The 15,862-nt window shown below is 31.6% G+C and overlaps 2 protein-coding genes and 1 long non-coding RNA gene across 3 annotated transcripts; 2 read left to right on the top strand and 1 right to left on the bottom strand.

The window, feature by feature from the left end:
• Positions 1-3,192: 3,192 nt before the first annotated feature.
• On the top strand, positions 3,193-4,046 carry LOC133202213 (uncharacterized). Its single transcript, XR_009723230.1, has 3 exons — positions 3,193-3,243; positions 3,561-3,608; positions 3,982-4,046. It is a non-coding gene; the product is annotated as an uncharacterized LOC133202213 (long non-coding RNA).
• Positions 4,047-6,618: 2,572 nt separating this feature from the next.
• LOC133195884 (uncharacterized) lies at positions 6,619-8,534 on the top strand. Its single transcript, XM_061331862.1, has 5 exons — positions 6,619-6,654; positions 6,944-7,202; positions 7,480-7,643; positions 7,934-8,059; positions 8,393-8,534. The coding sequence occupies exons 1-5, from the start codon at positions 6,619-6,621 to the stop codon at positions 8,495-8,497; spliced, it is 690 nt and encodes a 229-aa protein (XP_061187846.1). The 3' UTR covers positions 8,498-8,534.
• Positions 8,535-13,860: 5,326 nt separating this feature from the next.
• On the bottom strand, positions 13,861-14,598 carry LOC133195877 (uncharacterized). The gene has a single exon (XM_061331849.1). It carries the CDS (start codon positions 14,596-14,598, stop codon positions 13,861-13,863), a length of 738 nt encoding a protein of 245 aa, XP_061187833.1.
• Positions 14,599-15,862: the final 1,264 nt, after the last annotated feature.

Genomic DNA, 15,862 nt, shown 5'->3' with positions numbered 1-15,862 from the left:
ATTCTTGTGCTCCTTTTAGCAGGTATCTAATTAATGCTAGATCAAATCAAATATCGGAGAAAACATTGCTAACCTAATTCTTATGTTATAGACCCTGAATAATGTTCATTTGTCATTGACAGTACAATCTGGTGTCAAATTTTAATCTTTTTTATATAAATAGATTTTTTTTATTAAAGGGTAGAGTAAAATTGCTTAACATAGAAATACAGCACTGTTAAAATTCGTTAACTGAAATGATTTAATTATAATTTTTGTTATACTAACTTAAAAAGCGAGATAAATACAATTTCGATTAACGTCAAAGAAATTATGAAAGAGCACAAATAGCAAACCTAAACTTTGGGCATTAAATTCAGTTTTTATTTTCTAAATTGTATTTATTAGTCCACTACCGGTGAAACCAGAGGGGACTATAAGTTTCCTCTGCGTCTGTCCGTCTGTCCCACTTGGTTTTCCGCACTTTTTTCTCTAAACGCTTGCAGATATTGAGCTGATTTTTGGTATGTTAGTGTATCTTGATGAGTTACAGATCAAGTTTGCATTTCGTTCCGCTTCATTGATTTTTGACGGAATTATGACCTTTTCAATTTTTAAGGGTTTTCCGCAATTTATTTTCTCTAAAAGATTCCAGATATTGAACTGATTTTTGGTATGTGACTTTACCTTGATTAGTTATAGATCAAGTTTGCATTTCGTTCCGCTTCAATGACTTTTGACGGAATTATGGCTATTTCAATTTTTAACGGGAACCAGATTACACTTGCCAGTAGGGGACTACCGGTAGTATTGCTACTGCAATACTCTCAGAATCCTTGTTTCCTTAAATAGCAGATGCCTTGTAAAATATGTAAGCATGAATTTTTTGACAAAGAACTCAACTAAGCATCTTTGAATGACCATTTAAGCACTATGAAATCCATTGCCTGTTATCTCTGAGGTAGAAACTCTTCTTTGAAGTCGGTATAATTTTGCCGATTTACATGTTTTACTCTCAAGTTACCAATCCATTAAGAAATTCAAAGAGATATAAGTCAAGTGTCCAACACAAATTGCGGCTTAACGCTAACAAAAGTTAACAATAGTTACTACAGTATACTAAAGTACATATAAGCAATGAAGTTTTTATTATAGTAACTTAATAAATAGTAAATCAAAGTATTTTTACCATGAGTTTCTCTCTGTTATGTTTAGTTCCTCCGATTCCTACATGCAACTTTTTTTATATTCAAAGGAAATATTACTTGTAGATTTACATATTGTTTGCAAAATTAATGTTATTTGCATGTGATTTAGGAGATATTAAGACTAAATCTCAAAGAAAGTTATGAAGTCAAGAATCATCAAAGGAAATCAAAGCCCGTTTAACTACTTTTGAATGGATGTATGAATGTTTCAAAGAAATAAAGAATTCACAGCGATTCAGGACATTTTAAACAATATAACCATTATTGACAATCTATACATGTAGTAGAGGCCTTCATACTAGCTTATATATATCATGCAATTACTGTCCGAAAACCAGTCTATTATATGTGGCAATTACGTCAGGCATTATTAGTCCGAGTCCGTCATACTTTATACATGTGTTGAATTGTGTTATCATTTTTTCTACGCCATATTAAAATGTTTTTAATATTGGCGTTAAAAAGTTTAATTGAAATAAGTAACTAGTGTACCTTTTTTAGGTTATGAGATGAAAAGGATTTCTTTTTCTAGTTTTTCATTGGTGTGCATTTTATTTAAATTCATTAATTTGTGCTGGTGCATAAAAGATAACAACACTTGTAGTCTACATATTTTAAGGAGGGATTCTTGTCTGGTTTCTGACTAGATGAAATATTCAAAGTATATTTGCTTATATATCTTATATATTTAGATGTAAGGAATTTAAAACATCATATTTTTCTTTCCTCGTCATAATTGTACAACTTTAAATAGAAATGGTAAACTGAGTTTGAAATCTAGCAGGAACTATATTTTTGGCGGAACGGTGGCGTATAAAAATATCTCCTTTTCTGCTTCTCAAAATTACTATAGAACAATGAATTTAGTTTGAAAAAATTAACAATCAGAGACTTCAAGAATTTTTCAAATGTAAGTAAAATTAATAATGATAATAGACTTAAGTTTTTAAAATGTATCAAATAAATATGATTTTCCAAACAAACTACAATTTTAATAGCTTTTAAAAGCTTCCAATATAAGTATAGTTTTGAGCTAAAAATCAATTAAAAGTGTTTTTTCTATCTTAGTAAACGGTCAAAACTTTTTGTTTTTGTATCGTTTTGTATCTTTATATGATTACTTTACCATATGCCAATATATCCTAAAAAATTAAGAAAAATAGAGGAAATTCGGATTAGCCAATATCTATTTTAGTTAAATTATTTGTGTCAATTTGGTAGTATCACCTGATAGACCCTATATAGTAATATCTTTTTATGCAAAAAGAAAAATATTTAACCTTTTGAAATATAAGTAGGCATCGCATGATTGGCAACAGTAATTTTTCATTTTTAATGTCAAGGAAAAAGATCATGACCTTGACCTGACCTTACTTCTAAAATAAAACGGTCGAATTTAATTTTATTGATACCATCACTTAGTGATAATGTCTTCTTGAATCTATGAAAATTTCATTAATTTTTAAGTACAAGAAATATGAGAAAAATCCCTCTTTAACTCAATTTATGAGCATGAAATCTTTAGTTCTTCGGTGTGTACTGTATGTACATATCTTTAAAAGTTCATTCTTTGTAATTTCATGACATTCTAATTAATATTAAATTTTTTTCAGTTGCTTTGACTTCCAATGCTTTCTTTTTGGACAGTGAGTACACTTCTTACAAAACATTTTTTTCATGAGCTGAAGAAATGTCGACAAATGGGGAATGTATCCATTTATCATGTTTACTAGGGGGGAGGTAAATGCAAAATTTACAACATGATAACTTGTCATGTTGTAAATTTTGCATTTACCTCCCCCTAGCAAATTCAAAATTTACAACATGATACATTCATGCTCTGAATGGATACTAGTGGGAATGATCATTTTTGAAACATTTTGTTCTTTGATAACCTGCGTTTTCCTTAAATTTTATGTTTTTATTTTATATTCATATTTATATGCAAAAACTTAGATAAATTCCTTTAGATTATATAATTATATATCATTTTTTGCAGCAATTCACAATGGAAGAACACAATATAACTCAAATAATGTGTATGAGCCATGTAGCCGTGAGTACAAGAAACTATAGCTATTCACAACATAGATTATGTTCAATGGGACATTATACTATACAATACAACTCTATGCCAAAAAATACAGGCTATTTGATCACATAACAGTGAATATTAATGATCATATAGGGTCTGCATATAATAAATTTCTCTTTAAATGACTCTCCTGAGTTAAACATTTACATGTATATTTATTTAGCAGTGTAGTAGGTCTTAAAATCTTTATTTTCGTAGTTACTGTAACTTAATATTTCTTTTAATTCTATTCAAATTGAAATAAATATCAATGTAATTATGCTTTCTTTAATGTTTAGACATAAAGGCCTTAATTCATGAATGGCAGAAACATCAGCATATGGAAGGTAAAGATTATTTAAGAGATTGTTTGAATGGCATCTTATTTTGTGATGATGCGGATTAATTAGTATAATAGAGTATATTCATTTTATGAAAAAAAATGAATTAAATTTATAAATTGACATACAATATACATTTTTTTCCTATAAAAAGTTGCATTGAAATGTTTTGGCTTGAGCACAATTGCTTATATGAATTGTACATTTATTATACTTCTGAATATTTACATCATATCTGTTAAAGTGAAATTTATATGTGATTTATTTGAATTTTATAGTATTTATGCATGATCTACAATAATATTTATACAGATAAGTTTCATAACCTCTGGAACTCGACGGTAAAATGCAAATATATTTATGTTTTAATTTCTCACAGCTGTCAGATCGATATATGAGTACATCGTGACGCACCAAAACAGTCACCAAGGACATTTTGGCCACAACGGCAGGGGTATGTTATATTGACATTATAAATATATGTGTTTTAAGCGGCTTTTATCGCACCATTTCTAATCAGTTGGGAGGTAGAAAACTATATAAACCAGACATAATTTATTTCTGATCATCAGGAAGGAATACTGAGGGAAAAAAAATGCAAATAATTGGCCTAAAATGTCAATTAATTTTTTAGCATGGAACTGACTAGAAAAAAATTGAAATAAGGCAAATTAAGTGCACGACAAAAAATCATAGTACTGTTTGGAGTATATATCTTTTTGTTATCCGACATTTCATAACGTCTTATCGTAAAACCTTTGTACACCTACACCTTTGTATATCTATTTTCCTTTTTTTTTAATACTATAGTACCATTTTTCTACCGAGTGTTTATGACATATTCCATGATCGATATAACGGATTACATCAAGTGTGTAAAGAATTGACAAAGAAACAAAAAACAGTGTCATGAAGAGTACATAGTGATTTTAAGAAAGTGTTAGGGGGTAAAAAACAACGAATAAGTTTTTGAGGCTAAAATAAGGATTGTCAACAAATGTGTGGTTAACCGGAGACTCGTTGGGCATAATTGTTTATAATTGTTCTGATTATTGAATACTTAAATTAGGGTTGATTCAAAAGTACTGCCACTTCTGCTATAAAATCTTAAAGAATAGAAAGTCAACAACAAAGTTTTATATTCCAATACATCTATCTATTTTGAATGTTTCCTACAAATTTCGATATATATATATATATACATGTATTACTTATCAAAAGATAAACACAAATTTCAGCTTTGTTTGTCCCCGCACGGCAAAAATGTTACCAACGTCTTTATAACGTTACTTTTGATACTCATTTTCAGTTTATCCACATGTTAATGCTTTTTAAAAATCTTCGCTGCCATCTTGTTTTGAGTTGATTTATTAAATTTATTTGAATTGTCCAATGTTCGTTTCTATATTCATTTTATTGTGCGCAGATAATTTGTATCTAGTCGGATTCGATGAGTAAAAGACGTTTAATTTTGACTGATCGTCCACTGACGTTCTTCTTTTTTGTGCTGAATTGAGGTAAAGGTTGATGCCCATTTAAACGCCAAAACATAACACTTTCACAACAAATAAGGGAAAAAATAATGCTGATAGATCAAAAAGAGGCGTATTTTCTCTTTGTAACTAAATGGAAGTCAAAAGATAGACAGCTGCGAGGAAAAAGTGTGTGGGGGATCAGTCCGCTATGAAAGTCACTTACTCTTGAATCTGACAATACTCGAGATCTACGCACAAGGGTCTCATGTTGTAAATTTTGAATTTACCGGGTGGCAGTAAATACAAAATTTACAACATGACAACTGCCATGTTGTAAATTTTGTATTTACTGCCACCCGGTAAATTCAAAATTTACAACATGGCAAGGGAATGAATAAGGAAATAAATTATGGAATGGCAATATTTAAAAAAAAACGAAGCAAATCTCCTTAACACAAATTGGCAGTGTAGATAGTGTAACATGAGACTTGTTTATGAGATGCAATAGATTTTAAGATGAACTGCAAATGACTTAATTCCTAGAGTAACGTCATAAAGACGTCGATAACGTTGTTGTCGAGCGGCGATAAACGTAACCTAACTTTGTGTTTAACATTATATTTTAAAAAGTATCATATATATCTGAACGAAATGTTTAACCAACAGTCAAAATTGATGGAGGTATTAAGAAATCTGCTGATGATTCTCCATTTCTAAAGATTTTATAGCAGTAGGTACATGACTTTTGGACCAACCCTTGTATATTACTCGAAAAACAAAAGAATGTATTTATTTACTTAAGAGTGTCAATTTAAATTGAAATTGCATACATGTACAACTTTAAAGAAACAGATCAAAGCACTTTGCATACATTCACACAGATATTACGGAATGGTTAATGTGTCACTTTGACAAAAGAAAATGTGTATCAATGGAAAAGAATCGAAATGATAAATTTTATGAGGTCATATCTACAGTATATGATTGAGAGATGCCACTTTCGGTGCCTTTAGCTAGAAAAGATTCTTAAAAAAACCCCAATTGAATCTTCAAATATGTGCGCATATTTTAATGTAGATTTTTTTGCGAATAGTATACGTCTGCTATCAGGGATTTTATTCACATCTTCTTTTGTTATAAAAGAAATTATATTATTTTCTGTTAGCTATATAACCTTTGGGCTATTTCTCTTTAAAACCCCTTAAACTATCCTAGTCTTCCTTAGGTACGAATTTTATTTCAAATTTTATAATCAAACTTCTATTTTCAGCACTCAGATATACGTACAGCAGTGACTTTGATGAAGCCTTTGATCAGCATAATACCCATCCAGACGGTATGCTGTTTACATGTACTTGATATTTTGATTATATTTGCAGCTGTTCCATTTATGTTATGTAAGGGGCATCTAGCTATAGCCAGGAAAATTTACAAAAAAGTATAATCATCAAAATTATTAAATATCTATTTTATTATTTACAATTACAATATCGTTTTTGCAGTAAAAAGAGTTGAACAACTGATAAGTCACAATTGGGAGCATGGATGTCAAACCAGTTTACAAATGTATTGTGAAGGTATTTTTTTTCCATTTCATTTAAACCAAGAAGGTTTAATTCTGTGCACAGCATGTGAATTTTTAAAAATTTAAACAGGGTTTAAAATATCTTTACGTTCATTAAAAAATTCTTTATCACACATCCACATTTTTTTTTGTTTTTGTTTTTGTTTGTTTGTTGTTTTTTTTTGTTTTGTGTAAATGAAAAAACAAATAGCTACATGTTTACGTGTAAGATTCTTCAAGCGATCTTTCCTTAAACATTGAAAATACATGTACACGTGTTCCTAATTTAAATTTAAAAAAATATATTGAACTTGCTTGTAATTTGCTGGGTAGAACTGCTTCATATTCAACCACACTCCGCACACACCACCACCCAGAAACCATCAGAAAAACCAACAACGACACATCATGTCACTCCTCACAAGACAACCACTAAAGAAAAAACTACCACAATGCCACCAACAACAACTACAGAACGACTAACCACCACACAAGCCACCACCACACAAGCCACCACCACAACAGCGGGGCCAACCACGGTGTTACCACCTCTTAATCTGAGTAAGTATCTCCATATTGATTTTATAAAAAAAAAAATCAAGTCTTAATAAACAAAGAAGATCCAGACTTTAAAACAAAACAAAAAAAAAAAAAAAAAAAAAAAAAAAATAAATAAATAAATAAAACAAAAATTTTACTATAATTATTTATGAACACGAACATCGGTATAAAGAGATTTTTTTAAAAAAGAAAGTAATAATATAAATATAATTGTTTGAAATAAAACTGTTCATATGCTTTATGTAAAATTAACAGCAATATCTTATCCTTTTATCAGCAATCTGTGACGCCTTTGCATTTGTGATGGCACTAGCTAGTGGTGACAAGGTCCTGGATCAACACGCCGGTCTATGTTCGGACGGCACTCACAGTCAGTCTGAGGCTGTCCTGCTTCAGACCTGTAAAGCCCCAGACGCTTCCACGTGGACAGCTGGACCAAAGGTATCTACTTTAAGTTTTAATACGTTCAAATTTAGAGTTGCAATCTTTAGTCCAATATGTTCTTTGGAGAGCAGATTATTTATTGATATTCAAGTTTTTCTCCGTACAAAGACTTTTTTTTCTAAATCTCAGATTTGATTATTTTTTTAATTATTAATTTATTACTGAATAAAAATAACACATAACAATACGTGTTGAGAATACGCTTATGGTATATACATACCTGTCAGGTTTTTCTATTTGATTGCTTATGTAAAAAACATTTCTTTACGATGTCTTCCTTGTTCAAGGTAATGGATAACTGTGCTCGGATCCCCGCCTATACACCTATTGCCACTTTTGAGTTTGGTCAGTATAATCTGGACTCGTCTTCATTATCTGGTATCTTTGTGGAGTGTACTGACGATGGATTCAAGGTAAAAAAACCCAAACATTTTCCTCATAATTCTATTGCTTTAAGGTGCTATGATGGTAAACAACGACAACAAAAAAATAAAATATTAAACAAACAAAACAGAAACAAATACAACATAAAATTTTTGTATGTATGACTTGATATTGTACCAGAGTATTATACATTACAGTGATATTTGAAATAAACAGATAAAATGGACGCAAAATTGAAATTTTGTAAATGAATTAACCCTAAGAGAGAAATTGTAAAAGTATATACTTAGTAATGACAATTGATATTTTTAATTTTTGGTTTTATTATTATTATTATTATTCCTATATTTGTACATTTTAAGGTTGCCGCACAATTATGCGGACATGGGCCTGAAATTTACACAATTCACAAAGGCGGCACTACACTGAGACAGGATGCAAATAATTATTATGTCGTTAACATTTAAAAAAAAATATTCTGCGAATTCTGTGATACAAATTTCTCTTGTATATAGCCTCATCATTCATTTTATATTTATTAACAAACACTGTCAATTTACTATTTTACCAGTGTTTTCTTGTATTTCTTGCATGTTAGAAATGAAGACCATGTTGTTCTGATATTAAGCGAGTCTTCTTAAATCAGTACATTAAAATGCTACGAGTATATATATATATATATATAAATCTAGCAGTGCTGATTATATCCAGTGAAAAAGGTTAAGATAATGAACAGTGATCGATCTTTAAAAAAAGTCCTACAAACAATACAAATCTGTGAACAGGGCATTAAACACGGACCCCTTGGAATTAATTCCAGATGTGGAATCAGGTGCCCAGGGGGAGTAAGTATCTCCTGTCATCCGGTCACACCCGCTGTGAGCCCTATGTACTGATTAGGTAGATGGAATATTTCGTAGTCAAATAAAGTATACTAACAAAGACCGAACAGTAATTCACATCCACATTTCTAATGCATATACTCCATATCCCTCAATTGACTTGCTAAAAGGTTGTTCTTCTTAAATCGAATGTCAAAGCGACAAATCATCCATACATTCTTAATCTAGAATATTGAGTGAATGAAAGGTAGAAATAGCTGTGTGAAGAATGATGAAAAGATTTCGAAATATTTCCTGATGAAACTTGAGCATTGATAAGGGATTGACCTCGATAGAATAGCATGAAATTCTCCTAAGATAGACAAGAATAAAAGAAAACTGAAAAGGTCCATGCTATCTAGTAATACAGAGTGGACCAGTAGAAATACTATATAAAGCATACATCTACATGTCTTTCAGTTTTTCAAGAGGGCAAAATATTTAGTTCACTAAACAACATGAAAAGAGACGGTTGTTGGGCTTAAAGTTTGCAAAATTTAAAATTTTATTTAACTTTAGAGATGAGCAGTCTATTTTATTATACTTTAGTTAAACTTAAAAAAAAATATTCAGCTTAAAGTTACTATTCCGAATAAACAGAAACTACGTCATTTACATGTTTTATTCCAAACAGACTTATTATGTAAGGTAATTTAAATTATCAAAGGACGGTGATCATTTCTTTGTCATTGTCTTATGTGTTCGTGTCACTGGTCCTAGGTCACTTGTAGATAAAAATAAATTTAATCTGAAAACGAACTTGCCAAGGCCTATAGACTGAATTGTGTGAAAGGAGATAAGAATTTTTACTGTACATCTTTCCGTCTAGATCTATTTTTTTCCAGTTTAGCGCTAAAACTGACACATTTTATTCTAAAGATAAAGAAAACGTCTGAGACATGGGAGATGCCAGAAAATCGATTTTAACAAATTTTATATAACTCATTTCTAGATATCTACAAACTTCACTATAGCACAAAACCGTGTATGAAGAAGTTTTTTTTTTAATTTATTTATTTTAATTTTTCTGCCCCGTTTCAGATTTTAACATAGAAATAAGTGTTTCAATATTATTTAATATTTCTTTTAGCTGGTTTTCCGTCCCCTTCATTATGTAGACACAAAAACTTAAAATCGATTTTTCTCTGTGAGTTTGATCCCTATCTGATTTAAATCATTGATACAACACAATGAATAGAATTCATAATAGACAATGGTCTTTAGATTTGATATAAAAATACTGCATTTGTTGGCATTCATACCAGATCTTGTGTGAAAACAAACTTAACCTTGATCTGTTTTGTTGATATGTCAGTAAGTCGAAATACAACCATAATAGGGACAAGCTAAAGAAAAGGGATTTACAGATTATGCAAACATTGCTTCTTTATTATTATGAAACAACATGTATTTTTAAGCAAATTCACACACAAATTAAAAGCATGACACAAAACAGGAAAGAGGAAGGTACGGTTTTAGCTTTATTGTGCCCTAAAAATTTAATGTTTTCAAAAAGTTTTGAAACTGGCTTAAATATTAGTTGAGAATATGACTGTGATAAATCAGGAGAGAATATGACATGAAGGAGTACCATTCTGGAAATATAACGTCATTAATTTGATGCATTTCTCTATCTTTAACAGAAAAAGCCTCAAAATGACCCATTTCAAGGGTTATTTTCCTGAAGAAAATAGTGTCCACAGCCGTCGCCCACTTTTATTTTTGAATATGTTGTTTAAAATTCTTTACAAAATCACATATCTCAAAATCTTTGTGGGCGATGCCTGTGGACAATATCATCTGAAATACAATTCCATTGAAAATTGGTGTCTTCTGCAACTTTTTAAGAAAATACGGGAAAATGCACAAGTTTATGACGTCACAACTAGCATTTAGAAGTTCATGTGAGAAAAACGGTGTGTATGATCTTTCTGCATGGAATTTCATTGATTCAAAAATCATGAGTTTTAATTTTTTACATCACTTTCATTTGTAAGAAAAACATAGGGCAAGATTTGTATTGAAACCGTACCTTGTTCTTACATCCCAGCAAACCATTTACAATACAAACTAAAGAAAATAGCGGTGGTATAGAAGAGCTTAATATCAGCCGTAAATAGCTAAAATGTACCAACCCTGAGCTGTCGTGCTATATTTATATGCAGGCCCGTAGGAAGCAATTTCAGTTTGGGGGGGGGGGGGCACAGCCAAACATTTTTCAGTTGACAGTTGAAGGGGCACTACCAAAAATTTTCTGACAAGCAAAAAAAAAAAAAAAAAAAAAAAAAAAAAAAAAAAAAAAGTCGTCAACTACCAAATATTCCTTGTCAAGCCAAAAAAAAAAAAAAAAAAAAAAAAAAAAAAAAAAGGGGGGGGGGGGCATCAGGCGTTTTTATTGAGGGGGCACAAGCTTATAGTATCTATGTTTACAATAGTAATCTATATATCGGCAAAATTATTGGGGGGCATGGCCCCCCGTGCCCCCCCCCCCCCGGTTCCTACGGCCATGATATATATATATATATATATATATATATATATATATATATATATATATATATATATATATATATATATATATATATATATATATATATCTCCAAAATGCAATATGGGATATTTAGTTCATTTCTGTATTACATCTTGACGTGAGATTAATATTTTGACAGTAATCTGAGACTTCAGAAGGCTAAGTTGAGAACATCTCTTGGAAATAATTTTCGTGGAAAGTACGACGGCCGTTCAAAAATTACGAGGACTTGTTGCGTAGAAAAAACATTTGACTACATATTCAAGCAAAAATTCATATATAATATAAAAGAATCTTTATTCCATATCAAAATTTTGTCAATTGAGATCAATTTTGGGCGATTTAACAGGCCATATCATTAAGTCACGGTGCAGTAAAATCTTTGATGTCACGGGCATTACAAAAATGTGAGCTTTCATTTTCTCAACATTTTCCCTCAGAGTTTGATACTGTACAGTTTGGTAACCTTATCCACTCAGCATAAACCTCCATATATCACTTCTGGTCAAGCTAAAATATATAAATATAGTAAAGTATATTCTTTATTGTTTTAAACCCCAAAACTGCCGAGATTTCTAAAATATTGTGTGACGTTGATCACTCTCAACCACATTATTAACAGTTCATATAAAGTTTTTGTCGATGATCTTCTCCCCGTCCCTCCGTTCATTATAGCTCAGTCGGTAGAGCGCTCGCTCCGTGATCGGGAGGTCGTGAGTTCGAATCTCGGCCGCGACTGACCTAAGTCGATAAAAAAATGGGTAGCAACTGTTCCTTCGCCATGCGCTCGACACTTTGAAGTGAAAGTTGCGGGTCCTTCGGATGAGACCTTAAAAACTGAGGTCCCTTGTCACGGCAGGCGTTGGCACTGCTCAATGGCCCTGGGTGCCGAGTAAAGGTCAAAATTTGAAGCCCTCACCGGTATATGGTGACGTCTCTATATGAGTGAAAAATTCTCGAATGGGACGTAAAACAACATACAATCAATCAATCTTCCCGTCCCTTCCCGGATTGCCCTTTACTGAGGTCTTACCGTCTAAAATTCCACTTTGCTATATGTCGGGTATACCCTAGTTTACTACATGTTTCATCAAACATATTTTGGGTCTATGTTGGATTTATCTCAAACATAACATATAATTTGATAAAAGTATGTTGCTTCGTCAATTCACGAGACGTCATTTTTGCAGTTGTTTTCATAGGAATCGCATCGGAGAAAAGTCACTATATTTCTTTTAGTACTTCAAATATTACTTCAGAAATCTAAATGTATACATAAAGACAAAACAATAAAAAGATTCCTTTGAGAAAATTGTCGAATAATATCCTTAATCATAGAAAATAAATGAGTAAAATGTTGGATTCCGTACGTTTGTTTTTCAAAAATTTTGTCGTGCTCCGCACACCTCCATCAGCGATATTAAAACGGCAATAATTTTAGGAGAAATTAGTCAAAATCCAAAAATTTTACCAAAATTTTATTGGAATCTTTAAGAAATATGTTTCTATGAAATTTTATTACTATTTGACGTCCGTAAGTAAATAATAGCCGAGTCCGTGTAATTTTTGAACGGCCCTCTTTCATTGACCACAGTCCTTAATACCGGCAACTACCATATGCCGAAAATTTAAACCATCTATGTATACCATGTTTAATTCAATTAGACACTATTTGAGATACGTACTATACACAGAAATTGCTTAAACAATAAAGATAAAAGAGAGACAATCCCGTATAATAGCAAAAGTATTGAGAACTAAAAGTAAAGGTATAAATCTCAAGAAATCAGATGATAAGTTTAATTAGAAAAAGTCTTCACAAATAAAATATATTCCTGGAAATTGGTGGAGAAAAGCAAAATCATTAACAAAAATTAAAAAAAATGAACACGAACCCGCACCCCGTCTCAAATCGCAGGGAACATTACTATACCATTCTATAAATAGGCAAACGCTATTAATGAATATTTTGCAACGATTTTGATGATAGAATATAAACCAGAACTACCACCTTATGCCCTGGGTCTCCATTACATGAAATGGTCCAGTTTAACATTGCTCAAAAGGTAAATATAATGAACAGTGATCGATCTCAAAAATACCTACAAATAATACAAATCTGTGAACCTGTCACACCCGACGTGAGCCCTATGTATCGATCAGATAGACAATATTCCGTAGTCAAATTAAGTATATAAACTAAAGCCAAACAATTGGTATGAAACACGTCAGCCAAAATACGACCCAAAGATAGACCCAAAGATAGATTATAATTACTAACAAGGTCATTATGACGACCATAGAATTTACGAAATGCTGACTTTAAACGAGGTTTTTGAAATCCCTGTAACATCAACTTATCTGTCAGTAGCCTACCTTGGTTTAAAAATTGTTCGTATTCAGAGTATTACTTACTTACTTACTTAGTCCTCTTCGTGCTTTGAGCACATAAGGCCTGCACCGAGGACCACCATCTCTGTCTGTCCGCTGACATCTGCTGTACCTTGCCCCAAGTCCATCCCTGTTCTTTCATTTCTTTTTCTACTGACCGCCGCCATGTCTCCCTTGGTCGCCCTCTGTTTCGTTTCCCTGATGGAGTCCATCTTAAGGCTACCCTCGGTATATCTGATGTTTCCATTCTCAAGACATGGCCAATCCATTTCCATCGTTTCTCTTTGATCTGGTCAGATATGGCAGCTGTTTGTGTTCTTTCATACAGCTCCTCATTACTGATCTTGTTTGGCCAGAATATCTTTAGTATTCTACGGAGACATCTTGTTTGGAATGTGTCTAGTTTTTGAGTGATGTTGTTTGTCACCTTCCAGGACTCAGATCCATATAGGAGGACTCCAATGACATTTGTTTTAAATATCTTTATTTTTGTTTTGGTTCTGATAGTTGAAGATTTCCAGATGTTCCGCAAGTTGGCAAAGGTGGTACGGGCTTTTGCAATTCTATTTTCAACATCCAAGGTGGAATCTCCATTGGCTGTGATCTTGCTGCCAAGGTATATATTCAGAGTATGCTCTTGAGTATTGAATAAGTTGGAAGACAAACAACATATGCAGGTGATAGCGGAATGTAAGATTTCCAAGACTTCATATTCTTGATACAACCTCTTGATCCTGATGGAATCTACCCAAAAGTTCTCAGACATGTTGCTCCTGCTCTAATTAAGCCACTTCCAAAATAGGCAAATGCCATCTCGTACAGTATTCAAGAATGAAAGGACAAGAGAACCAAGTAATAATGTACTAATATCTATTACAAGTGTAATTTGTAAATTAATGGAGATGATTCTGTTTGACAATTGTATAATTTTGTAAACAAAAATTTATCTATTTCCCCAAAAAGCAGCCATGTTCCAAAAAAGATGACTCCACAGTTAATCACTTAGTTGAAATATACACTGACCTTCTTTTAAGTCTTGATAATTTTTTCTGATTTTCAAAAGCTTTTGACTGGGTTTGGTATAGTGACTTACTGTATACATTCAAAACTATTGGAATTAATAATAAACTCTTATATAGGTTAGATAAAACTATTAGTAATGGTAAGCAAAAATTATTCATGATGGTTATGCATTTTCGCTTTGAAATATATATTCCACAAAACTCAGTGCTTGGGGCTCAATTTTGTTATGTATTAATGATATAACAAATGACAGAGTAAATCATAAAAGATTATTTGCAGATGGCACTTCCTTATTTGAAGTAATTGATAAAAATGTACATTAACAAGCACATTCTCTAACTTTTGATTCAGAAAAAATTAAAACAAATATTAAAAAAATATGGCCTGTAGCTTTTAGCCAAAGTAAAGCAGTAAATGTTGATTTAACAAGATAAAATACAGGTGTCGTCTACAGAAATTTAGAATTGTTCAATTTAAATTTATATGACAATTCAGTTAGTCCTGTACTCATTGGCAATTGAAAATTATTAATTAGTGAAAGACACGGGTGTCGTATTTCCTAAACTAAGATCTGGTTCGAATGTCCTATTGCAGACTAAAAGAACACACAGTTACTTTTCAGTCTAATGCTTCATAGTCCATACATATAAAAAGTATTAATGAACAAAAGGCCCAAGTGCCTTCACGGACATCTGCGTATAATGCATCCTTGTAAAGAATTCATGGAATGGTAGATAATTATTATCACTAGATAAATGAAAAGGATGAAGATAACGAATAAAGAACTTTGTTATTTGCAACTTTAGTAACACTTCCCTGATCGGAGACTTTGCAATCTAAACTTATTCTTGACTAAATACAAATACCGTAAAGCATTAGAAATATAATTTTTGTTTATTTTTGCGTAAGACATGTTATAATTTATACAAGTTTGTCTTTAAAAAATGATTTGAAATTATGTTCTAGAGAAAAAGGAACATTTTTAAGCAAAAGTCTTTGCAGCATAG

Source organism: Saccostrea echinata, unplaced genomic scaffold (assembly GCF_033153115.1).
Source record: "Saccostrea echinata isolate AGI-Se365-2 ecotype Australia unplaced genomic scaffold, CSIRO_AGI_Sech_v1 ptg000001l, whole genome shotgun sequence".
Classification (NCBI taxonomy): Eukaryota; Metazoa; Mollusca; class Bivalvia; order Ostreida; family Ostreidae; genus Saccostrea; species Saccostrea echinata.
The sequence above is the reverse complement of the archived record's forward strand: the minus strand, read 5'-3'. Positions and strand labels throughout refer to the sequence as shown.